Here is a 25602-nt window from a genome sequence, read left to right on the forward strand (position 1 = left end):
CCTGTTTTTTGATTTTCTGATTGTTTTTGTTTTCCTCAATTAATGATGAGTAGTAGTTTGCCCTGGCGTGGCGGAGGGCCTTCTTATACACTTCAAGACTATTCAGCCAGACTAAACGGGACTCTTCCAGGTTGGTTGAACGCCAATTTCTTTCAGATTTTCGCGATGTGTCTTTCAATTTGTGGATATGGAGGTTAAACCATGGGGCTAATTTTCTTTGTTTCATTATTTTCTTCTTGAAGGATGCAACAGAGTCGAGAGTTGATCGCAGTGAGCCAGTAGCATTATTGACGAGAGTCGATTTGAGAATGGCTTAAGTTAGTAAGAGTATTCTCAGTCGCTGTAAGACATGGTGATGATGTCAATGCAGAAGGAATCAGTTTCTTAAATTTAGCCACTGCTGAATCAGACAGACATCTAGAATAGTAACTCTTACTGAGAGGCTTGTAGTCTAGTAATAAAAAATTGAAAGTTATTAAATAATGGTCAGACAGAGCAGGGATCTCAGGAAAGACTAATAAATGTTCAATATTGATGCCGTATGCAAGGACTAGATCGAGGGTGTGATTGTAGCTCCCCCTCCTCAGCCAGTGTCCTGCGCAATGTGACTATTTATATGACCAGGAGCAGTTGATTCATTCAGGCTAACATACTCATCAGAACAAAGCCAGGTCTCAGTGAGGCATAATAAATCAATATGGTTATCCAATATTAGGACACAGATTAATATTAATATTAATCTGTGTCAATACACTTAGTTTCTTCTGAAGAAAACGTAGGTAATCCCGATGCAAAAATGTGCAAGATTATCCTCCCAGTGATTTAATTGTTGTAGGAAACTTCCTTGAATGTATTGGATTTGGTGACAAGAAGGGAAAAAAAGGAAAAAAAAACTAGGAAAAATTATAGCTAAGCAGAGAGCAAGCAAGAAGAACGTCTGCACTGTAGCGAAGGAGGAAGTAATAGAAGAAACTGAGTTAGTGATATGCAGTAGAGTGGTGAAGTAATCAGTCCTAAAACACGGAAGTCCGTTAGCCTTTTAGCACCTCCGGTTCCCTTGTCTTAAAGTACAGACTCGCACTCGAACTTGTAGATTTATCTGTTTATAATATTTTTCAATCGTGTTTTTTAACGTGTTTTTGCAGTGTTTGTCGTTGTGACGTTTAAGTCGTGCGACTGCGATGTAGTTCGTGTATAGCCTAACAATAGTTTTTTGCTTCTGGCGATTTCATTTATGCTTCAAAACTCACAAAAGTGATATTCATCTGTGAAGATTATCACGCTGAATAAAACGTGTAACTCTCATAAACTTGTGTTTGTCACAGATCTTATTTCTGGCGACAACCGAAAATGCCATTCAGAAATCCCATAAGGTTTCTGACGAGGGAACCAATGTGATGCTTACTTTCTGGTTGGCCTTCAAAAATACGTCACCCCTTCACCACTCTATAGGACATGAATATTTGCAGATGGAGAGGGAGAGAAGGAGAGAGGAGCTCAGTGTATCATAGGAAGTCTCCCAGCAGCCTACACCTATGTCAGCCTAACTAGGGGCTGGTCCAAGGCAAGCCTGAGCCAGCCCTAACTATAAGCTTTATCAAAGAGGAAAGTTTTAAGTCTTCCCCTAAATGTGGAGATAGTGTCTGCCTCTCTGAACAAAAGTAAATGGTAAATGGACTATGGCTTTTCTAGTCTTATTGACCACTCAAAGCAATTTAACACTACGTGTCACATTTACCCATTCACACACACATTCACACACTGGTGGCCGAGGCTACCGTACAAGATGCCACCTGCTACTCAGTAATCATTCACACACACTCACACTCCGATGACAGGAGGAGCAATTTGGGGTTCAGTATCTTGCCCAAGGATACTTTGACATGTTGTCCAGGGGAACTGGGGATCGAACCACTGACCTTCTGATTAGAGGATGACCCACTCTACCTCTGAGCCACAGCTGTCCCCAAAACTCCAATGAACATTAATTTACCTGACAGTCATGAGAAGACATTAATAATCAAAGAACATGTTATGTTGACATACATCACTCAAATAAGGAAAAATATAAAGCAGGAACATCATGAAAAAATGCAGTAAATGAAACTTTCCATCGATAATATTCTGCATGTTAATCGCTACCGAAAATGTCCGATGTTTCTTAGTTTCACAGTTTGTTTTGTTTTCAACGATCTCCTCGAGCTGAATGTTTTCTGTTTGAAGTTGAAGAAATCTGCTTCCAGAGTGGAAATCTGTCCACTGAGATGTAGAACAGGTCCGTGTGGCGTTTTCACTGCAGAATCGTCTGTTTGACCACTCGTCCTTCTTTGTCGATGGCAAAGTTGTAATTTTTTGGATTGTCCAGAGCGTCTTCTATTCGCTGATCCAAGTTCTCCAAGGTGATGAAGTTCTTCGCTTCCTCCTGCAATTTCATAATTTCCCTCTCTTTCTCTTTGATGAAAAGTGGAGGATGGTTTCTCAATAGAGGCTGAAGGCTTTGACTCCCATCCTACTTTTAGAGAGACTTTAGGAACCACAAGTAACCCTGCTTTCTCTCAGCACAGGGTTCTGGTAGGATTGTAGGGAACTATAAGCTCTGAAAGATATGATGGAGCCTGACCATTCAGAGCTTTGTAAGTGAGGAGAAGGCATTTAAATTCAATTCAGGAGCCAGAGCCAAGAAGCTAAAACAGAAGAAATATAATCTCTTTTCTTGGTTCCTGTTAGTGCACATGCTGCAGCATTCTGGACCATTTGGAGCAACCTGATAATAAAGAATTACAATAATCCAGCCTAGATGTAACAAATGAGAGGACAAATTTTTCTGTGTCTCTTTGAAAAAATGCATACTTCTACCTGCGCAATATTGCAAAAATTAGGCATATCCTGGCTCAAAGGCAAAAGACAGATCTTGATATAATATTACTCCGATGTTCCTTACAGTTGCGCTGGAAGCCAGGGCAATGCCATCTAAAGACACTTCATCTTTAGAAAGCGAATTTCTGAGGTGTCTGGGGCCAAGTACAAAACCTCATTTTTGGATTGACTTAACCATCAGGAAGTTGCAGCATGATGCCTCGTAATCCACAAAATACTCTAAATGTTTTCATCTTCCAACAAGAGAAGACGCAAACCTCAGCTGAACCCTGGTCAGCTCAGAGCCTATAAACTGCATGGATTGTTCCTGCAGCAGGTATTCTGTGTGTTGGCTGTGGGTCCATGGGTGATATGGGTCTAATACTAATGGAAGGTTTCGTGGTTTGAGCTGCCAATGTTTTTGACAGCGCCTTGCATGGTCGCTCACTGCCATTGCTGTGTGAACAAGTCATCTTTACAAGATGAAGTGGAGCACAGAGGCGTTGTTTTTTTCCCCCCCAAATGGTTATACAGAGAATTAATTACATCAAGTAACTTTGCTCACAGTCTGTGAAAACTGCAGAGGAGAGAGTTCATTCTTAAGCTTTGACTTGCACAAAAAAATGTGTGTGTGTGTTTTTTCTCTGAGGTCCATCCCACAGCTACTTGATGACACTTCATTTGTCTCCAGCACCTGGGCCTCCTGGCGAATCCTCCCTAGATGAAGTGAAAATGTTAAAGGAAACATGCAAACTGCTGGAAGTGGATGAAGCTCTGTGCTCCATTATAACCTCAGTCCTCCTCCTCCTCCTTCCCCTCCCCCTTCTCCACCTTGTATCTCAGACAGAACAGGTCACAGTTTTTTCTGTAGTGTGCTAAGTTTATTCAGACTCTGCATGAGTGAGCGCTTCTCTTGTTTGCACAGTCTGGATCAGTTTGGGAGAGTTCGGTTAGACACAGTAACTGAGCTAGCATAATGCTAGTAGACATGTTTGTGATTGTAAATACAAAATAAAGATAATTAGGGCTGTCAAACAGTATTTTTTTTTAAATGGCCCTTACTGGTGAATTTCAATAGTTAATTGCAATGAATCATATTCTTTATTGCATATTTACAATTTCATTATTTTGCAATTCAAAGCAGTTTTGAAGTCTGTATTAACAAGGTAAAGAAATTCTTACCAGATTGTTTGATTGGGGATGAAATGATAGCATTTGTTGACTGATGTTGGCTGGTCTGCAGTCAGTTTGCACCCATGTAGCAGCACTGTACTTACCTTCTTTGATTAGCTCTGTGGAGATTCATAAACTCCAATATAGTAGATCTTTGCAGTCTGTGCAGTTGCCAGACCAGTAAAACCATCTCATATAACCTATAGATATCATCTCTCAGTGTTTCCCTTTCTTTCTTTTAGTGTAGAGAAATAAGTTCTGAAAATGCACATCCCTTCCCACAACAGGTGGTGAATATTCTGAGATGTCTTAAAAATAAAGTAAATTCAACAACATATCTTAGTTTTTACGCATTCAGTCTGCTCCTTGCTGTCAGTGCATGTGCACAGTGTGATCCAAAGCCAAGCAGAGACGACATGGACCAGCTGCTCACTGCTGCTCAATATTACTGTTGATGGTTAAAGCTTACTAAACAAAAAATAGTTTTGAATCTTGATTTTTTTTCTTTATCACCAATTTCTAAAGTAAATATGTATGTATTGAAATCATGATTATAATGATGATGCAGTTTATTTATTGGTGCCTTTCAAAGCACTTGAGGAAACCTTACAAGACACAATCAGGACTGATACATTTTTCTGACAGCAACAACATCTGCCCCGGCACTTTCACAGCTGGAAGTGACTGCAAAATTGAAAAAACACAGACATCCCTGCAATTGGATTTGTCTCTAACCACAGTGAGAGCCACATGAGTGGCTGCTTTTATGCTTTGATATTGGGGCTTCGAAAGAGGAAAAAAAGAAAAATAAAGACAGTAAATTGACCAAATAAAAAACAGGGTGAGGGAGGAGAGAGGGGGTGGTGGGGACCACAGATACTGCCCAAGCAGAGGACCCAGAGTTTGGTGCGACACCCCTGCTCACATCAGCTTAAGTTTCATGTTTCTTGACCTGTCAGATGTGGTTTTATGATGTTATCACGTTTGCAGAACTCAACTTGATGACTGCAGTGCTTTATGGTCAGAGCTGTGGACATAAATCCCAAGTTCTAATAGACCACAGTTTGTCCTTAAAATAAGCTTAATTTATGGTAGACAGACATGTTTCCATGATACCAATGTCAGTCTCCAGAACAGCTCAGTCACAGGGGTGAGTGTGATGAATGTGTGAACCTCCAGGAGCTGCTGGCTTCACCCAAACACCCTCTGCTGCCCACCCCGTCACCACCTGCTGCAGCACATTCAGAGTGTGTTAATGCCTAATGAGTGATGCAATACATTTACAATGCTGAATAAATAGTGCATTTAAACAAAAAAATCTGCCTACATTAATTATTTTTGCCTGTTAAATAAAACTTGAGAGTTGTTGTGCTGAAGGCTTGCTGTGCAGTTACACTACACTGCCTCTAGAGCCACATCACCTCCAGAATGATTCCAAAAGGTTTTGAGAGATTGCTCAGTTTATTGATGCCTGACATCATTATGAAACACAATTTTTCATTCAAAACTTATTCAAAACTAATCTTACAATACTGTTGATGCTCACATTCCATCAGAGATGTGTTTTCCAAATGAAGGCAGGGGCCGTATTCACCAAGATTCTGAGAATCCTCTCAGAGAACTTAACCTAAAAACTTGAAGCAGGGAGTATTGGGTGAGGAGTGATTTAGAAACATTCTCAGGGCAACTCTGAGTGAGAAAGGGGCAGGAACTTTTATCTTAGTGAGAAAGTGTAGTTGATCCTGTTGCCTAGTATGACACATACTTTAAACAGATGTGATTAGTTGTCACAGGCACACCCTTTAGTGAGCCTTCGTTCTTTTTGTGCGATCGCACTGCTGTACTGTTGCATATATCTTACTGATGTGATCGCTTTATTTCTGGTGTTATTGGGTGGGCTAGGAGATGAGAGCACATCTCTATTGAGACTGACTATAAAAATTCTCCCAGCACCATCTCATCTGCAACATTTCATTAACTCATTAGGCAGGTTTCCCTTACAGATTTGCACGAAACTTTAGCGATATTTTCTAAATGTTGATAAAACACAAGAGATCTGAGATGACTTGTTCTGCAGCTTCTCCTCTCCTGATAACATTCCAAGAAGCATGACGATGGATGTTCAAAACATTAGCAGCTTTATTTCTATTGCAGCCACCACACTGGCCGTCATTATTTACAATCAAGGCCACACAGGCTTGTTATGGAGCCATAATGGAAAGACAAGCCCCTTATATGTGGGATTGGCCACGTATGAGGGATTTCTGGGAGGTGATAGTCCACGATTTCACAGAGGAACTGTGGATTTAAATTTTCCGGATGATCCACTCAACTTTTGAAGAGTTATGTGATGCAAGAACACCTCTTGTAGTACCTGCTGCACCATGAGGGAGCCAGTTCCTACTGACAAGGACATAGCAGTAGCATCATGTGACCTAGAAAAGACTAAAAAGTGTTTCATTGCAGTTTTGCAAAATAGGGCCTTTTCAAATCACCTGAAATACCACCTCATGCAAGCAGATTTTTTTTTTTTTGCGTTAAATGAGTGTTTTCAAAATCGACATGTTTCCATTAGAAGTATTTCATATTTGCAATTACAACTTGCACATGTGAGAGTTAATGGAAACCCATTTCCTGTCATCTAATGTTCTTTCTATTATCCAGCATTTTAAAAGAATTTCTCCAACCCTTTTTGTCTTTCTGCAGTTTCCTTCCTCTGCTTCAGAAACTCTTGAGCCTCTCTTGACTCCTAACAATTTTTTTTTTTACCTTACCAGCTCTCTTAAGGGCTAAGATGCCTTGTGAATAACTTTTATCTTTACCAGAACCTAGTCTTAAATTTAAAGGAAAATTCTTAGAAAACATCATAATTTTAAGAATTTTCATAAAATTTCATCACTAAGAGAAACTTTTGGTACTTGGAAGATTTGTGAATATGGCCCCAAGTGCAACAACGCATTTCCATGTGTGACAATTTAAATAAATAAAACCCCTCACTGTTTTCTTTGAGAACAAAATGAGGCTCAAATCATATATAATGATGAGGCTCTAAGTTTGGCTTTGGGATGAGGAATTATAATGCTAAAAGAAAAACTTAATAAAATGACACCGGAAGCTGTAATATATATATATATATATATATATATATTCTATAAGAAGGTGTTCGGGTTGATCTTTTATATGAAGGACAATATGGTTGAAAAAGGTTTCCAGCTACATGATGTTCTACTGCTTAACAAACTCCTCTGCAGCAGGAGAGTGCTGTGACCCTGCTCGCAGCCTGTGAGGCTCTCAGAGTTGTGGCTCCTCTGAGCTCCTGTTGGGGGTCACCTCTCGTTGGTGATAATAACAGAGGTGCCGATGTAATGTGGGATGTCTCTGTGGCTCTCAGGCGAGGAGCCGGAACTGGGGCTCTGGCTGTTACAGATGTAAGCGGCTGTTTCTTTCCCGTTGTAACTGTGGCTGTCTGTGAGGTGGCTCAGGGGGGTTAAAGAGGGGGCTCTGATTGAAGTGTGCTTGCCCCACACTTTATGAAAGTTCAAAGACATATACGGAGATTGGGCTGGAAGTCCCAACCCAACCCCCATACCTATCAGCATCCTGCGCTCCTCCTCAGCAGACCTGGGCTGCAGCTCTGCAGTGGCCCCGTGCTGCTGAGGGCCCTCAGCTGATTGTGGATATCCTGTAGCTGGGTGGCTGTAGGGAGCCTCCATCATACACAGCCTCCTCCTCTGCTCCAGAGCCACGTGCACAGGGAGAGGCTGGGCTGCACCGTGCAGCGAGCCACCCTGCTCAGTTTTACCCAGCACCAGGCCGCTGAGCAGAGAGCAGGCAAGGGCCTGCTCACCTCGCGGGCCCTCAGCACCTCTTGTATTCTGTTGGATGTCCTGGATTAAAGGCTTACTGTCCTTGGTGGCATGAAGACGAGGATGTGGACAAACCTCCGACACATCACTAGGGACAAGTGTGTAATGTTCATAGGGTTCTTCCTTTAGCCTGCTGGCAGGAGCTGGGTCTGTGCTGCTGGAACAGTCGTAGTAGAGCTCATCAGGGTACCTGTGGCCCGCTGCCGGCACTGGGCCTGATGACAGAAACAATGTGCACAAAGTCAAACTACAACACAACGTCTGCTGAAAGAGAGAGCGCAGCATCAGAAGGACAGTGTCCACACACATATATTTGATAACATGTCAGTTATTGTGTTCATGAAACTGCTCTAAAGATATCTGAAGAAATACATCCTTTAAGTTGTGGTTTGATGTTAATGTCCATTTCCTTTAAAATGTAGAGCAATGAACACTTCATTTCCTGCATTCTGGGATGTCTTTATTAAAGTAAAGAAAAACAGTTTATTCAAAATGAGGATTCAAAGTATAAGAATAGGCTATAATGGAATAAAATGCAGTAAGGCTCCTAGGCATTTTGTATTGCTCTCAAATATTTTTTTCTCCTGCAGTTCCACTTATGTTTTATATTTGAGAATCTAAGCTCTTTAAATGTGCATGTGGCACCTATTCATATCAATGATAAATTAATTTATTTTAATTCATTCACAAACCCCTGGACTTGAATAGCTCACGTTTTTCAGTAAGATTTCTGTCCATGTGCAAAACTGCATATTTAAAACGTATCCCTCATATCTGTGTTAAGAATAGAGTTCTAATATTTTGAGAACAAACTTATAATTTAATAACAATAAAGGCATGATAATTTTCTAGTGCCTACAGTCTGTTGTGCATTCCTTAATTCAGACCATTTGTGACCATCTGGATGAGACAAAAAGAGAAAAAGCTGTGCCATGCTCTTCATTAACCCTTTGAAACCTGAGCAAAATGGCCTGATGTCTTTTTAAAAAACATGGGAAGAAGGCATTCGGCAACTTAACAAGAAATGGCCCCAAAATGAGCAAGACACTAGTGAAAAGTTACAAGAAAAAAAACTGACAATAAGCTAAAATAAATAAATAAATTAAAAAAATGAAAAAAACAAAAACAAACAAGATAACCTATGACCTAAAAAAGTGCCAAAAATCAAATAATATATATATTTAAAATAAGAGGAAAACTTTTGGCCAAAAAAAAGAAAATGGCACAAAAAAATCCAAGTCCAGGCACTCAAGTAGGTTTGAAAAATGTAAAAGGCCTTTAATTTAATGGCCCATTAAATTAAAGGCCTTTTACATTTTTCAAACCTACCTACTTCTTTTTTTTGGCCAAAAGTTTTCCTCTTATTTTGGACATTTTTCCCTTCCATGAGCACCGGTGGTTTGAGGGACACCAGCAGCGCTCTAGTCTCCTCTCTCTCTCAATATATATATTTATTTTATTTAGTGTCTGTGACATAATTTTAAATATATAATTATTATAAATGAAATGTAGTTTTCCCTTTTTTTGACAATTTTCTAATAATCCTCCCCTCTTTTTTAAAACTAATATTTGGGTAATTTTCTTGACACCTTTTACTATTTTGTTGCAGTTTGTGGGACATTTCTTGCCAAGTTGTTCACTGCTTTTTTCCCCGTGTTCTTGAAAGAAAATCAAAGCCATTTGCTCAGATATCAAAGGGTCAAAGAGCTTGTGAAAGGCGTCTAAATGTGTTTCGAAGGGTTGAGGCGGAAAACCACAAAACTGCTCTACCCAACGTTTCAACATCCACCCCCCATCGGCTGTGGGGCACTTGTATGACGGGCTGCACACTGACAGAGATGGAGTGTTTGCCAAGACTCTCAAGGATGTCCCCCCCAGAAGAAACCCACACCCCATCAGCACAGACCCCAGAGAGCGCCACCTCACTGCTCCCATCCACAGCCTCCTACAGCCCACACCCAGAGACCCTCTCCTTCCACAGCAGATGATGAAGACTACTGCTCAGACCAGACCCTCGGCCTGTACCAGATCACATGTCAGAGCTGAATAAGGTCTTTACTCTTCAGTCTTTGGACTGAAGAGCAGAACTTCTGATTTTCTTGATAGTATAAATAGTAATGATAGCATGATGCTATCATAAACATGGTCTAGAGGTTATTGCCCCATCCCAGAAATGATCTAGTATCATTCAAGACAGAGACTCAGGAGGAATCATGACATGGAACATATCAAACCTACACAACTCAATACAGATTCTCAAAATAAATAGCTGCAATAAACAATAACTTCCCAGCTAGCAATGGTTCGTTTCTAAAAACTTTCGGACAATGGTTCAATACAATGTTTTAGTAAATGTTACTGTAACTTGCAGAATGTTTCTTGCTAGCTGGGTTATCCCTACACAGGTGGGCAGCCAGAGTATTTAGGTGGCAGGTGAAGTGGATAACTTTGACCATTTTGTCACAGTGCAATATTCTGCTGGGGAACCTTGGGTCCTGGCATTCATGTGGATCCCACCTGACACGATTCATCCTCCCAAACACTGTTGCAGACCAAGTCTCAAGATTAACTCAATAAAAATTGGTGGTCAAAGTTAAAGGTCACTGTGACCATACGTCCATCTTATACCTCCAGAAAGCACTGAGGAAATATCTTCACACTTTACAAACGTCCACTTTAGATTTTCATGGTTAAAGGTCAAGGTCACTGTGACCTTGCATCCATCTCATTCTCATGACTGCCATATGTAAAGAAAGTCTTTGAAGGAATTTCCTGAACTATGGCACAAATGTTCCCTTTGACTCAACAATGAACTCTGGATGCTCTTTAGTTTATGGTCAAGGTCACCGTGAGCTCACAAAACAAGTTTTTGGCCATAAATCAACTTGCTAGTTATGACAAAATTCCACAAAAATGCCCAGTGATAAGGAGTGTACCTGTGTATTTGTTGGGTGCTGGGGGCCTGCTGATGTTCCACTCAACAGACCCCCGGCTGTGCAGAGAGCCAATGATGTGCTGAGCCAGCTGAGAGGATGGACTGGAGCCGGGCAGCGGGCTCTGAGCACCCAGGTGCCGGCGATTGTAGGGATAGTGGAGGGTCAGGTTGTATGTGGGTCCGCAGGTCACCTGGCCTGCTTCAGGGCTCACGCTGGAACTCTTTTCCCTGCAGGGGGTCAGGGGGTATGGGGATCTGTCCTTCCATGGCCCCCTCTGTGGGGAGCAGCTCGAGCAGCCTGGCTGGAGGAGGCTTGCAGTCTGCTGCTATCCATGAGAACACACACACCAGCACAGAGAGGTTACTAACAACACACAAACACTGTGTTTGCAGCAGATCTTAACTGAATCCGATCTGAGATCTGATAACATGTTTAACCCTTAGGGACTGTTTGGTGCATTTTAAGCACTTTTCATTCTTCAGTCTTTGATAATTTTGGCTGTGTTCATATGGCAAAAATGTTGTCAAGATTGTATATTTTTGTTTAATCTGTGAATTTTCAGCTCAGCTCCTACAATAAGTTTAAATACTGTTAAGTGCAAAAAATGCTCCATAGAAACCCATTCAAACTGACATTTTTGATCCTACAGCAATCAAATCATAAAAGGATGCACTGTATTACTGCCAGGTGTCATTTTGGACTTTTGCCTTGGAATTTGTCAATTTTATTTTATTTTTCCACCTGATGACTTCAGTTTTACCATATTTGGAATATGGAGAAGATACATGCTATTTCCACTGGGTGGATGCACTGTCACAATCAATGTTGCTGCAAATCACGGACATATCCCAGGCTGTGATAAAAAAAAAACTTACTGTATTTATTTATTTTTTTTTAAATCTTAAAACATAGCGATATCATGACGAAAACCTGGCATTTACACGTTTTTAAATTAATGAATTCTTGATAGTTATGATTAGGACTGATGTTTTTGATGAATTTGAAAAGTGCATTTTGTGTGCAGAGCGGTATGAGTGTCAGTATTTGACACTGCACAAAAAATGATAATTTATAAAGTAAATGTTGCTGCTAGTCATTGACATATTCCAGGCTGTGGTAATAAAAAAATCTACTTAGTATGTAATACATTAAAAATAATGTATAATTTGTGTGTATTTTTCCCTCTAAAAACATAGTGGCATCATGACAAAAATGTGGCACTTAAAGGGTTAAAATTCTGAAAATTAATACATTTTAAATTTATGATTAGGACTGCTGCTGCTAAAATATCAAATAAATGAAAATATAAAAAATTAATAATGTCTAAGATTTTTTAAAGCTTGATTTTTAAAAAGTGCATTTTGTGTGCAGTGATACAAGTATGTTTAATATTAAAGTGGGCCCTGAGGGTTAAGATGTTATTTATTATTTGTTATTTCTTTCAGATGGAGGAATTAAATAATTTTTTAATCATAACTGTAGGAAAGCATTCACCTTTTGTTTAGTCAGAGAGCCCAATGCAGGTCCCACCTCAGGGTACGGGGCTGCTCTCAGTTTGCTCTTCATCTTGACTGCTTTGGCCCTGAGTTGTTTGCGCTGGTCTTGAGAGGAAGTAGGACTGAGACCGGGTTTAGATGCTCGACTCTGGTCTTCAGATAACTGCAGCTCCTTACGTTCGATGTCACTGTGTACAAACAGGAAGACACTGTGTGTCTTTGTAGTAGCTCCACTGGAGGTTTTACAGGGAGAACAAGATGGGAGAGGCGCCTACTCACGTGAGGACGTAGTTGACACTGACAATGCAGTGAGGTCTGGAGGAGCGGCTGTTGTGGACGATGGTGGCGTAGCTCTGCACCCACACCCAGCCTCCATGTTTTGATAGCATGCGATAATACTTAGTGGTTACCTGCCCCTTCACCAGTACTACAGACAAAACAAAGACCAGGACCAAAGAAACATTGGGTCTCATGAAACAACATCTTCTTAAACTTCTCTCATATTTTCTCTTTCTGGTAAGAGAAAATATAAGAGAAGTCATCTCCAGATGCACCAAACATTCATCCATCACCACCATCCACATCTACTCTGACCAGTTATGCTGAATCCTACTGATCATAAGTCACCTGTTAGCACAGGTAATGCCCCCTAAACACTGTACTGTATAAGGGCAGGTTTAGTGTTGTGTGCAGAGACTCTGGCACTGGAGACAGAAAAAGGCTGAAACCAGAAGAATAACTTCTGCAGTAGTGAAATTGATGTAGGCCTACTGTTAAATAGACTTAAACAGAGTAAAGGTGATTTCAGGGAAATGTATTAATGTATTAAAGAAATGTATGCATGTAAAGAGGTTTAAAATAAATTTAATGAATCAAATAATTAAAATAATTAAAAGGAAAAGCATGGAGTCCTCATACGCACGGTTTATATAAGCACCTGTAAACATGAAATGTTTTTTAATAAAAAAAGACTGACACGATTATAAAAATATTTGCCAATTTATTGTCTAAATAACTAACTAATTGTTTCGGCTGCACTTGTACAAATTCTTAATTTGTAAAGTAGTTATCTAATAATAGTAGAAGTAGTGGAGTAGAAAGGATTGAGATTTAAATACTCAAGTAATGTAAAAGTTCATCAGATTTGTACTTAAGTACAGTACTTGACTAAATGTACTGTTCATCATTTTTCAGCTCTGGTCAGCAGAGGGACACACAGTAACTAAAATTACAGTAACTGGGATCAATAGCAGTATGTCTTTAGCCCTGAAATTTAATAATCCAGTGACTGTAATTACTCTAAAACATTTTCTAAATTTGATTAAATGGTATTCATGTTTTTTACATGTTCCTCACTTATATTTCCTCCAACAAAATGTGGTCTCTTATTTCTGGACCACTTGTAAAATTTTCTCTAATGTAAAAGAAGAGCAAAAATAAGAAAATATTAGAGAATCCCAAAAATCAGTGGGTACTTACAAAATAAGAGCAAATCCTGGATATGAGAAAAAAATAAGAGAAAATTTTCTTGCATGAGGCCCAATTTGTCAAATCTGACTTCAGCCTCTCAGAATCACACCGCAGACGCCTCTTTTTATAATCAGCACTGTGAACCAGTCATTCACAGAAACAGAAGAAACCTTTCTCAATGGACTGTAACTTTGAACCAGGCTGTAACTTTGAACCAGTGTACCTAACACCTGCAACAACAGATTTTTTTTGGATATACCCTCCCATGTCTGACTACGGACTTCAAGGACTCACATAAATGATGAGCGTAACGTAGATGGAAAACATCACAGGCGTGGACATGGTGGTACAGAGTCTTCTCTATCAGGTCCTGAGGCTCATATCCAGTCAGCTCTGCCACCCTGACTCCAGCACACAGGAGAGAGGACACAAGGCAACTGTCAGAGGCTGATTGTGACATCAGTGTGCATCACAGGTCAGTTAACAATCCAGCAGCACTCACATTTTAAATCAACCAACAATTCTGTACAGACTGTGTACACATTTTTATATCCTTCTAACATGATTTCTGTTGCATGTATAGTGGTAAAACTGTATTTGTTATAACAATTTTTTTTTTCTGTCAATGATTTGTGATTTTTTAAATGATTTTATATTCTACACAGGGATTATGGCTTTCACCTCTCTGTCCACCCGCTCAGTCAAGTGTCTCTCCTACCTTGTGTCCAGGAAAATGAGTTTCAGGTCCAGGCTGGCTCGGAACATGAACATGTTGCTGTGTAGTTTGATCTCGGTGATACCACTGGGAGGCAAGGAGTGACCGACTGCTATCAAGCCCACAGTCTGATAACTGGATTCATACAGCGCCATGTCCATCATGTACTGACGCACTTTCAGGTAGCCGCTGCAGTGGATGACCTGCGAATCCACAGCACCAGTGTCACATGACATATACATTTTCATAGGAATTCAAATAGTTGAGCCTGATATTTTCCTGAACAAACAGCACCCTATTTGCAGGTCACTCAGTGCTCCCTACACTGTGTAGCTACCACTACTACAATTATCATTACCGTAAAACTTCAATTATGAGACCAGGCTTTTATTTGCTTAAATCACTGAATTCAACAGGCTTATATTGAAAGAGGTGTCTATATAGGATAGTCTTTTAATAACTTTCTATCCAAAACTGTTGCTCAGCAAAGATGGAAATAAAATCTAATTATTTATTTAATCTTTTGAAACCTGGGCAAATTGGCTTTATTTTATTCAAAACATGGGAAGAAGTTTGAGAAAAGAAGAAATGACCCAGAGGTTAGCAAGAAATCTGTAAAAAAGTACAAGAAAATAACCTGAAAATTTGCCAAAAAACAAACAAACAAAAACAAAACAAAAAAACCCACAAGAAAGTAAAACAAAAAAGCAAAGCAAAGCAAAGCAAGAAATGACCTGGAAAAAAAAAACATCTTAAAATTCTAATATTCTTTAAAACAATTTTAAATGTATAATTCTGAATACAGTTCACTGGATATTTTCCCCTAGCTTTTTTTTTTTTTTTTATAAAATAGTCCTCTCCATCTGCTAATCTCTATTTTTTGCATCTTTCTCAGTTACTATGCTGATAATGTTGTTGTATTTTGGTGTTCACGGTTTCAGTAAAATGAACTGAATGATTGAATTGTGTAGAATCTCACCAAGTGTGTAGTAACTTTGTGTGTAGCAGGCCTTTATTTGTGTTGTAGTAGTAGTAGTAGTAGTAGTATCATTATTATTAATAACAAACTCAGGTATTTGAACTGTAGTTCTGCTTCACAGCAGACTTAACTTGGCCCTAAACAAAAAAGGTAATTTCTGTCACAAGGGTTGCACAAACCTCATCTCACATGACATCCCTCTGCTTGACAACGTGCCAGTTCGACAGAGATACAGGCGTATTCCTCCATTGGAATATGAGGAAGCCAAGGCCCACATCAACCAGCTTGTGGAGGCTCAAGTGATCAGAGAGAGCAGTAGCCCCTACACCTCCCCGATTGTATTGGTCAGGAAAAAGGATGATAGTCTATGCTTGTGTGGACTACTGTCTCCTGAACAGCAAGACTAGGAAGGACTTGTTTCCCTTTCCTTGCACTGTCATGATGCCCTTTTCTGGCGCCTGTTGGTTTTCCACCCTGGACTTAGCCAGTGGGTATAACTAGGTTCCAGTGACTGAGCAGGACAAGCCTAAAACAGCCTTCCAGATGCTATTTGGGCTTTGTAACGCCCCAAGCACCTGTCAGCAGTTGATGTAGAGGATGTTTGGGGACCAGCAGTGTCAGTCCCTGCTTCTATACTTGGATGACATCATTGTCTTTTCTTCTTCCATCCCCCAGCACTTGCAGCGACTGGAAGGGGTCCTTGGTCAGCTGCAAAAGGAAGGTTTGAAAGTAAAACTGGAAAAGTGTGTTTTCTTTCAGAAAGAGGTCAGCTACCTAGGGCACTTCACCTCTGGGGAGGGTGTGTTCACCAACCCTGCAAAGATCGAGGCAGTTGCCCAGTGGCAGCGTGCTTGCCACGTGTCAGAGTTGCATTCTTTTTTGGGGTTTGCCAGCTACTACAGGCGCTTTGTGGAAGGGTTTGCCAAGCTGGCAGGCCCTCTGCATAAGTTGGTGGCAGAGCTTGCGGGCTGTACGTCAAAATGAGGGCTGACACAAGATCTGGATTCTGTATGGACACCACAATGCAAGACAGCTTTGAGGTCTTAAAGGCAAAACTGGTCTCCGCCCTGGTGCTGGCCTATGCAGACTTTTCACGCCCCTTCATCTTGGAGGTTGATGCGAGCCATGGTGGTCTCGGAATGGTCCTGTCTCAGGAGGCCGAGGGTGTGATTAGGCCTGTAACTTATGCCAGCCGAGGTCTCTGACCAAATGAACGCAACATGGCCAATTACAGTTCCATGAAATTGGAATTTCTAGCCCTCAAGTGGGCAATGACAGAGAAATTCCGAGAGTATCTGTTAGAGCATAAATTTGTGGTCTTCACTGAGAAGAATCCATTAAGCCATCTTCAATCAGCCAAACTGGGAGCAACTGAGCACCGTTAGGCAGCCTAACTTGCTGCCTTTGACTTCGACATTAAATAACTGTCAGGTCGCAGCAGTAGGAATGCAGATGAACTTTCCTGCCAGTACATGTCGGGCCACAGCTTGGCCGAACAGGCTCTACCTGGCACGTTGGTCCCAGTTACCATACAGCGAGGTTGTCGCCCGGACTCAGTGGTGTCAGTGACCCAGTCCATTGTGTCTGCTGTGCTGTCCCACTCTCCAACATGCGCACCTTGCAGGAGGCTGATTCACTCCGAAAGTAGGTTTTTGTCTTTTCACGAAGGCAAGTTCGGCCATCACCAGAAGAAAGGCGGCAGGTCTCCAGACCAGCCTTGGTGCTTTTGCACCAGTGGGGACAGCCTGGTAGAGAGGATGGGGGAGAGGAAAATCTCCAACTCATCCTGCCTGCTGTTCTAAAATAGGAAACACTGATGCAACTCCATCAGGCACACGGCCACCAGGGCATTAACTGAACAACAGATCTGGTGCGACAGTGCTGTTATTGGCCAGGGATGTGCTTGGATATAATGCAGTGGGTTCGTCAATGTGAACATTGCCAGGTTGCAAAGGATTCTGGTCCAGTGCCACATAGTTTCATGGGCCATTTCCTCGCATCCAGGCTGAATGAAATCGTGGCCATCGATTTCCAATGCTGGAGCCCTCCCAGAATGGGTTGGAGAACGTCCTAGTGTTGATGGACGTGTTCCACAAGTACACTAGCTATACCGACTCGGGATCAGCGTGCTTCTACTGTGGCTCAGGTCCTGCTGAATTAATAGTTTTTCAGGTTTGGTGTGCCAAGTCACATTCACTCTGACCAAGGTCGGAGTTTTGAGAGCTTCTTGATCCAACAGGTCTGTTGCTTGTATGAGGGAGAGAAGTCTCGTACCACACCATACCATCCTGCAGGCAATGGACAGTGTGAGTGGTTTAATCGAACCCTCCACAACCTCCTGCGTACTCTGCCAACATCATGGAAACAGGACTGGGCCTCCTGTCTTCCCCAAGTGTTCTTCTGTTACAACACCACACCTCATCAGGTCACAGGGCAGTCTCCTTTCTTTCTCATGTTCGGTTGAGAGCCCAGACTTCCGGCTGACTTTCTCTCGGGTCGAGTCCAGGACCCTGTGCCAGGGAAAGTTCAGGACTGGGTGGCCGAGCATCAGACCAGGCTTGTGAAAAAGTGTTGTTTGAGGGGGCCCATGAGTGGTTGTTGGCTGCTGCTGGTCGCCGGAAAGAGTGGCACGACCAGCGGGTGCATTGTTGACTGGGAACCTGCGCCTCCATTTCTGGCCAGGCTACACATCGGGACGGGAGGCTCATTGTCAAACCGAGCCTCTGATCTCTGGTCTACTGCTGTTCTGTCTCCGCTGTTTTTCACCATATGACATTTTCCTCCATGTGCACACATGCTCTGTAAGGTGCTTGGCTGGTGAATCACCCACGTCATGGCTGGACCACGTTTACCCAGCACAGATGATGATATGAATTAAGCATCCCAGTCATTAAAGGGACATATCAGGAAGGTTGGTTAATTTGGTTAATCTCAGTGGGTGATTGTTAGACTGCAGGATTGAACTGATTACCTGCTATCTGTGCAATTGATAAATTGTGTGTGTGTTTTTTAGTGTAATTTAGCAAACTGTTGTGTGTGTGCCTGTGTGTAAGAAGACATTTTGGGCTCAAGCTGCAAGCTGGTGTTGAAGTGACGTTTTGTTTATGTAATGAGTATCTGTCTTCATTTTGTGCCCCCCCACACTACTAGCTTATCACTAACTCCACGTCTCTTTTCTCATTGGACAGGAGCTGTTGGGCCTGAGCGAGTGGCTGGCTATTACCTTCTGTGGTGGTCCCTTCACTCCCATTTGCAATAGTGCACTAAGGTGTTATCCAGGTGGTGTGTGGTTTTTCACATGTGGTGTGTAGCATCAGGACCCCTCCCCCTCCCCCTCAGCTAGTCCTCCTCATTGGTAAGCCAACAGCCCTGCTCCCGGTGGTTGAAGTTACAAACTGACTGTGCCATAACACCCCCTATTCATATTTCAGCATATAGGTATTTTACTATTTACTGTCTGATCTTTGTTTTTAGAAAAAGTTATTAATAAATTATTGTGTATTTTTGGAACCACATGCTCTGTGATTTTTCGAACCTGTGTGACCTTTCATGTTTATTGTAGAGTTACTGCTGTTTATTTAGAGTTGTTGATTACCAGAGTGTCTAAATTTCCTGGGCGTGAACTTCCCCTAGGTGGCGTTGTCGGAAAATTTATAACTTTTGCTTCCTACCACTTGCCCCCATTTTGCCACTTTTGCTAAGGCCCAAAGTTGTTTTTTTTCCTCTGTCATAACATGATAAAGCAGGAAGACGCTTACAAATTCCTGTGTCGTGTTTGTGTGCTCACCTGCTACATCAGCATTTTTTAGAGGGTTTATAAGATAGTGGGACCATGCTCAGGCTAACATAACTGAAATGCCACTGTTTTTTTGTGATGGGCAGCAGGAGCCCCTGATGGGAAGGTGAGCCAGGTATGTCGTTGTCAGCTGGGACTGTAAGTTATCCCTAACAGCCTTAATTTATGATGCAAACTCCCTGAAACTATTGCTGGAGTGTATGAAGAACATCAGGCCTTAAACGTTCTAAATTTCAATCAAAGTAAAACCGAAATCATGGTGTTTAGACCCAGTGGTGCCTGTGATACTTCCTCTACAGACCTAGCCTCCTTGCAGCCATATGTTCAGCCCATGGTTACCAATCTTGGCGTCAAAATGGACATTGATTTTAAACTTGACAAGTTGACAAATTATGTTATTTGTCAACCTGTCGAGTTTAAAATCGAGATAAAAGCCTCAGCTGATAAAAACTTTTATCCAAGGTCAAGACAGACATCTTTTAATGATTTTGAGCACCTCATTCATGCTTTTATTACAACCCATTTGGACTACTGTAATGCACTTCACGTTGGCTTCAGTCAGGCCTCTCTCTCACTCTTACGGATGGTTCAAAACGCTGCCACTCGTCTTTCACCAGGCACACGTAAGTGACATTTCCCTGATTATGGCCTTCCTCCACTGGCTTTCTGTACATTTTAGCATAAATCTTTGAATGGGGTTAGCTCCACTGTACATCTCAGTCCATCTACAAACTAATGCCTCCTTGAGGTCATTGAGGTCCACTGACCGGTTGTGTCTTGATGTCCCTCTTAGTTACCGTGTGTGTTGGAGTAAATGACAATCCAGCGGCTGCACCCACCTTATATCCTCCACATGTGAGTCCTGCATTTCGCTTAGCAAGAACACACTTCATCCTCAAGAAGAAGGAGCGCTCAATTTCATAATCTGTCACACAAACACACATTACAGACACATTACTCACATTAACACAATAACATTTCTTACCCTTACTATCACTATCTACTATCTACTATCTTGCTATCCTGTGACAAAAGTTAAAACCCTCTACTGTAGTGTGCCCTCAGCACAGTGAGTCATTTGGAGTACAGCCTTAAAGGTGGAGTCAGCATATTGTTAATATATTTGAACTCAGAACCCAAACAAATACAAACAAATAGATTTACCGTCCTCATGCGCCCACTGTCTTTCTCGTTTTACATCCATGGCCTTTTCCCTGTCCTGTGCACATGCACAAACACCCCCTGTTGCTGATGGCTAGAATAGTGTTGTTTGGCTCAGTCTAAGCCACTTCGTTTTTACCCCATTTACAGAGCCAAATTGTATTTTCAGAATGGACAGCTAGCTAGGAGATATTCGCTGATTTGACAAATTGTGCATTGGATTAGATTCTCTGACGTCATACAGCTTTCCAAAAGCTGTATTACATGTTTGTAAACACCCTATGACCCACATTTACATTTACAGTTAATTTGGAAGACACCTCTGTGTCTGTACAGTCCTTTTACAATACAGTTAAAATATCTTTCTACTGATCCTAGAATATTGTTTTTGCAGTTAAATAATGGGGAATGCCAGTGATTCTTAAGAATTACAACACTTAAAAAGAATGGTGAAATCGAGCAGTATACTATAACAAACTTAATATCTCTCCAGAGAAACTGCTGGGTAACATGCTTTGATTAGAGATAGCTTTGGTGACTCACTGTAAGAAAAACTAGAATTACCGCCTTGTGTTTGTATGCCTCTGTGCATCAGTCAAGTTGTATTCACAGTTTATATCCATGTCTCTGAAAACATGGATGCTTTATACATATCTTCCCCAGCAGCACAAGCAACAGTCAGCACAGTTTACAGATTAGTGTCACCAATTCAGTATCTGATCAAATGTCTGCCATTTTGTGAGATATGACATTCAGTAATGGCCAGAAAAGTGTTTTTGTAGAACATTATGATGTCATGGTAAAATTGACCTTTGACCTTTTGAGTATAAAATGTCATCACTTCATCATAATGTCATCATTATTCATCATTGTGAGAAATGTCATAATTAGTGTGTGAATTCTTGAATATTACAAAAACTTGAGGTCACAGTGACATTGACCTTTTAATTTGACAATCAAATTCTAAGAGATATTGCCTTCACGAGAATGAGACAGACACAACGTCACAGTAGCCTTGACCTCTGACCATCAAATTATTGAACTTCCCACAAGTTTTGGGTAGAATACAGTGTGTCCAAATGGTAGGGTTTTCATCAACATTTCTGAGGGTTTCAAAGGGGGTACCACAAGGGTCGGCATTAGAGCCCATTTTTTTTGTATCTCTATAAATGATCTTTTGCAGCAATTTGTCAGATGCCTTTTATCATTTTTATGTAGATGACACCATAATTTATTATTTTGCAACGTCTGTTGTACCAGCTTTCACTCTCTTCGGCCTTTGATGTTGTTCAGGCCCGTCTGCAAAGGCTCAAGCTACGTTTTAAATACGGACAAGACTAAGGTCATGCTGCTTCCAGGGCTACTTTATAATAATCTCCCTGTTTTAACTTGCCAGGGTACATCCATTGAGCTAGTCTCATGAAGCCAGGAAATGCCTTATATCAGCAACTTTTCTTCCTTTGCTTGATTATGGTGTACTGTACTGTACATGCAAGCACCAGTCACATGTTTACATTCACTGGATACTGTGTATCATTGTGCTTTGAGGTTTGTCACTGGATGCAAGTATCGGACGCATCATTGCACTTTATACAAAAAAAGCTGAATGGTCATCCCTGTCTGTCAGAAGATCCACTGTCTTACTCTGACTGTCCCTCATGTCCTCACAGAGCTTGGTAAAAAGGCATTTTGTTATGCTGCTCCCTCTGCATGGAACTCCCTGCAAGCTGAATTAAAATTGTCAGACCTGATCCCACTTGACAGCTTCGTTGAACTTCTTAGCACCAAAGAGCTTGAAAGCATTGGCTATTGTAACTGTCTTTAAATCAGATGGAAAACCTTTTTTTTTTTTTTTTATCTCAGTGATATATTTTTTTCTTTATTTTTATTTATTGTATGAATGTTTTAAATTCTCATGTTATGTACTGTAAAATTCTGCTGCCTCTTGGCCAGGTCACTTTTGAAAAAGAGATTTAATATCTCAATAAGCTTTACCTGGTTAAATAAAGGTTAAATAAAAAAAGTTGTTATTGAGATATCACATTCAAGAGAATGCCATTTTTTAAAAAATTCCTTTGAGCTGACCATGAGATATTAACCTTAACTAGAAAGAGACAGAGAGGTCACAATGACCTTTAACTTTGCCCTTTGATCACAAAAATCAAATTAGTTCATCATTTAGTCCAAGTGGATGTTTGTGCAGAATTTGAAAAAATTCCCTTGAGGGATTCTTGCGATATTGCATTCACAAAAATGGGATGAACAGATGGACATACAGATGTAAGTAGAGACAGACAGACAACCTGGAAACATAATGCTTGCGGCCTCTGCTTTCACCAGCAGGGGGTCATAAAATGTTTAACAGGATTTGTTGTAATACTGATGAAATTACGGCAATTTATAAAGACACCAAATACACATATAATAGTTTACTTTGCACTAACCGTGGACAAGAGAAGTTAGAAAAAGGTCTGGAAGCCTGTTTTAACTAGTGGTTCTCTATTACATCAAGATAAATTTGAGAACATACAGTATGTTTTCAGTATGTTGACAGAATGTGATATACCACAACATGTAAGAGAGAGCCTGGTAATTGAGAATATGGGGTAGTACCTGGAGAGAAGTGATGGTGTGGGGGCTGGCAGAGACCCAGCACTGCTGTCATCTCATCATGGTCTGATGGATGGATGTACTCAAATATACTGTTTCCTGTTAGCTCCACCTGCAGCACACACATTGCTCACGAACATGCTCATGTAATGATAAACAACATCATAACTAACCAGCCAAAAGTAAAGATTAGACATAGAAATGTAAGCTATTGAATTGATTCATAAATCAAGGACTATTCTACAGTGGCCCTGAGAGCTCAGCGTACTGCAAATTAGGACTGCACATGCAAATGAAGAAACAACTACACCAACTTGACAATACATTCACAGCATTTAGAAAACACCTTGACAACACGACAACATCAATTTAATGAAACATAAAAACATATATTTGACGACACTTTGAACCATTCAGACATCTTCACCAACTTCAATATATATAAAACATCAAATCAGCTTGACAACACACTAAAACATCAACTTGATGACACAAAAAAACATCAAATTTACTGCAGACTAAAATGCAAACTTAATAAACAGACAATAAAAAAACACAAAACACAATAAAACAACTTGACATCACACTAAAGCATTAAATCACAACGGACTAAAATATGGAATTGATGACACACTAAAGCATCAGCTTGACAACGCACTAAAACATCAAACTGATTAGTGACTAAAAAGTCAAATAACACAATGAAACATCAAAGTTACGACAAATGAAAACATCCAATTGATGACTGACTAAAATGTCAAATAAACTACACAATAAAACATCATATTGACAACACACTATAACTTCTAACTAACGACAGACTCACACATCAAATTAACAACAGACTAAAAACATTAACTTGACAGCAAACTTAAACATTTGAAAATCTGAAACATCAAGTTGACAACACAATAAAACATCAAATTGACATACCTCACTTTTGACGATAGACTATAAACATCAATTTGACAACACTATAACGTAAGTAAAAGTGGTAAAACATCAAACAAATGACACAATAAAACACATCACATTGACGTCAAAATAAAATATCACATTGACATCTCGACAACTTCAGTTGGTGAAGATCTTATCTAAATGCGGTGCATGTGTCGTCAAATTAATGTTTCCATGCCTCATCAAGTTGGTGAATGTTTTCTGCATGTGAAGATTTCTCCTCATTTGCAAGTATTTTTCTGAAATCACTATGGCCACTGTTCTATTTTATCTCTGCTATGTCCCAAACGTGTGTCCACTTTACATGTTATATGTCACATGCGGCTATTATACTTTGTTTATGGTATAACTGAGATGCAGAAGGAGGGTCTTACCTGGGACAGGCCGAGGTGGACTGATGCTGTTTCAGAGATGTACATGATTTTGCCATCAGAGGCGACAACAAACACGAAGCCATCCAGAGTCTAAAGGAAGCATGAAGACGTTACTTTTAAGCACAAGTTACTAATGTGAATGATTTGTGCGCCAGTATGATCTAAGAATGTATGGTGTCATTATTCTGAAGGTTTTCGGCCCTGCTCTCTGCCTCCTGTTGTTCTCACGCAGCCATTCTGCATGAGCCATTCAGCAATTTAGTCGTTTCTGTTTTTTTTTTTACCCTTGACTCACTTTTATTAACCCTCTTTATTTTTCATTAAGAAAGACATCTGGGAGTTTATGTGCAAGTGTATGTTTATTACTATTTTTGTCTTTAAAAATGGGCTGTAAATAAATTATAAAAATAAATTACCAGTAAAATGTATAATTCCCAGTGTGAACACTGTAATTAATAATCATCAGCTCATTTGTATTTTCTCCCACTTGATAAAATGAAACCATTAGTTTCATTAATTTGTATTTTCACTGTGTGTTACTTATTATCATTCAATTATATTTTGATTACAGCCTCTAAACATTTGAGTTTTACATTTTTTTATCCAACTCTGTTTTCTAAGAACATTTTCAAACCACTGCATCGTTGAATAATTTTTTTACGTACCATGTTGAGATTTCAGGGGTTAACTTCTGCAGCATGAAAATTTTGTTCTGAATAATACATATATAAATTTTACATATATTTTCATAATTCGAATATGTCTGATATATCCCAAAAGATGTTTTGCTGATGTTTTACATCCTTTGTGACTACAGAAATAAGAGTATAATTTGCTGCGTTGACTGGAATAAAGAAACCTGTCATTAGTCTAAACCATAGACTAACACATGCAGCATTTAAGGGCAGACATTGTGTGCAAAAATTCATTTTGTGGGGGGTACAAAAATTCATTTGTAAAAAAAAAATTGAACTAAAACATGCCTGAACTATACAGACCTTTTACATACAGAGGCATTTGTAGGCCAAATTGATCTAGAAATTCTTATCCAGCCACTTTCTGTCTAAACTCGACCACATACTTTACTGCAGAGCAGCTGCACATTTTCAGCAGGCCTGTTGTATCTAAACCCTGATGATTACCATTTATTTAAATGAGACAGTACAGAGTTTTATAACCATTTGTCACGTCATACCGGTGAGTACTGGCCCAG

General features: G+C 40.3%; 1 protein-coding gene across 1 annotated transcript in view; it reads right to left on the reverse strand.

Annotated features, from left to right (window-relative positions):
- Nucleotides 1-7355: 7355 nt before the first annotated feature.
- sim2 (SIM bHLH transcription factor 2) overlaps nucleotides 7356-25602 on the reverse strand; it is a 31523-nt gene continuing 13276 nt past the window's right edge. The window contains exons 3-11 of the mRNA XM_088088499.1: nucleotides 24390-24479; nucleotides 23062-23170; nucleotides 20127-20212; nucleotides 14516-14715; nucleotides 14092-14198; nucleotides 12607-12754; nucleotides 12326-12515; nucleotides 10832-11153; nucleotides 7356-8110 (exon numbers count right to left, since the gene is read on the reverse strand). Of these exons, the coding sequence (XP_087944625.1) occupies nucleotides 7356-8110; nucleotides 10832-11153; nucleotides 12326-12515; nucleotides 12607-12754; nucleotides 14092-14198; nucleotides 14516-14715; nucleotides 20127-20212; nucleotides 23062-23170; nucleotides 24390-24479 (2007 nt within the window). The remainder of the gene's footprint in view (nucleotides 8111-10831; nucleotides 11154-12325; nucleotides 12516-12606; nucleotides 12755-14091; nucleotides 14199-14515; nucleotides 14716-20126; nucleotides 20213-23061; nucleotides 23171-24389; nucleotides 24480-25602) is intronic.

This window comes from Plectropomus leopardus, chromosome 15 (genome assembly GCF_026936395.1).
Source record: "Plectropomus leopardus strain MGB_pleo_1.0 chromosome 15, ASM2693639v1, whole genome shotgun sequence".
NCBI classification, from domain to species: Eukaryota; Metazoa; Chordata; class Actinopteri; order Perciformes; family Serranidae; genus Plectropomus; species Plectropomus leopardus.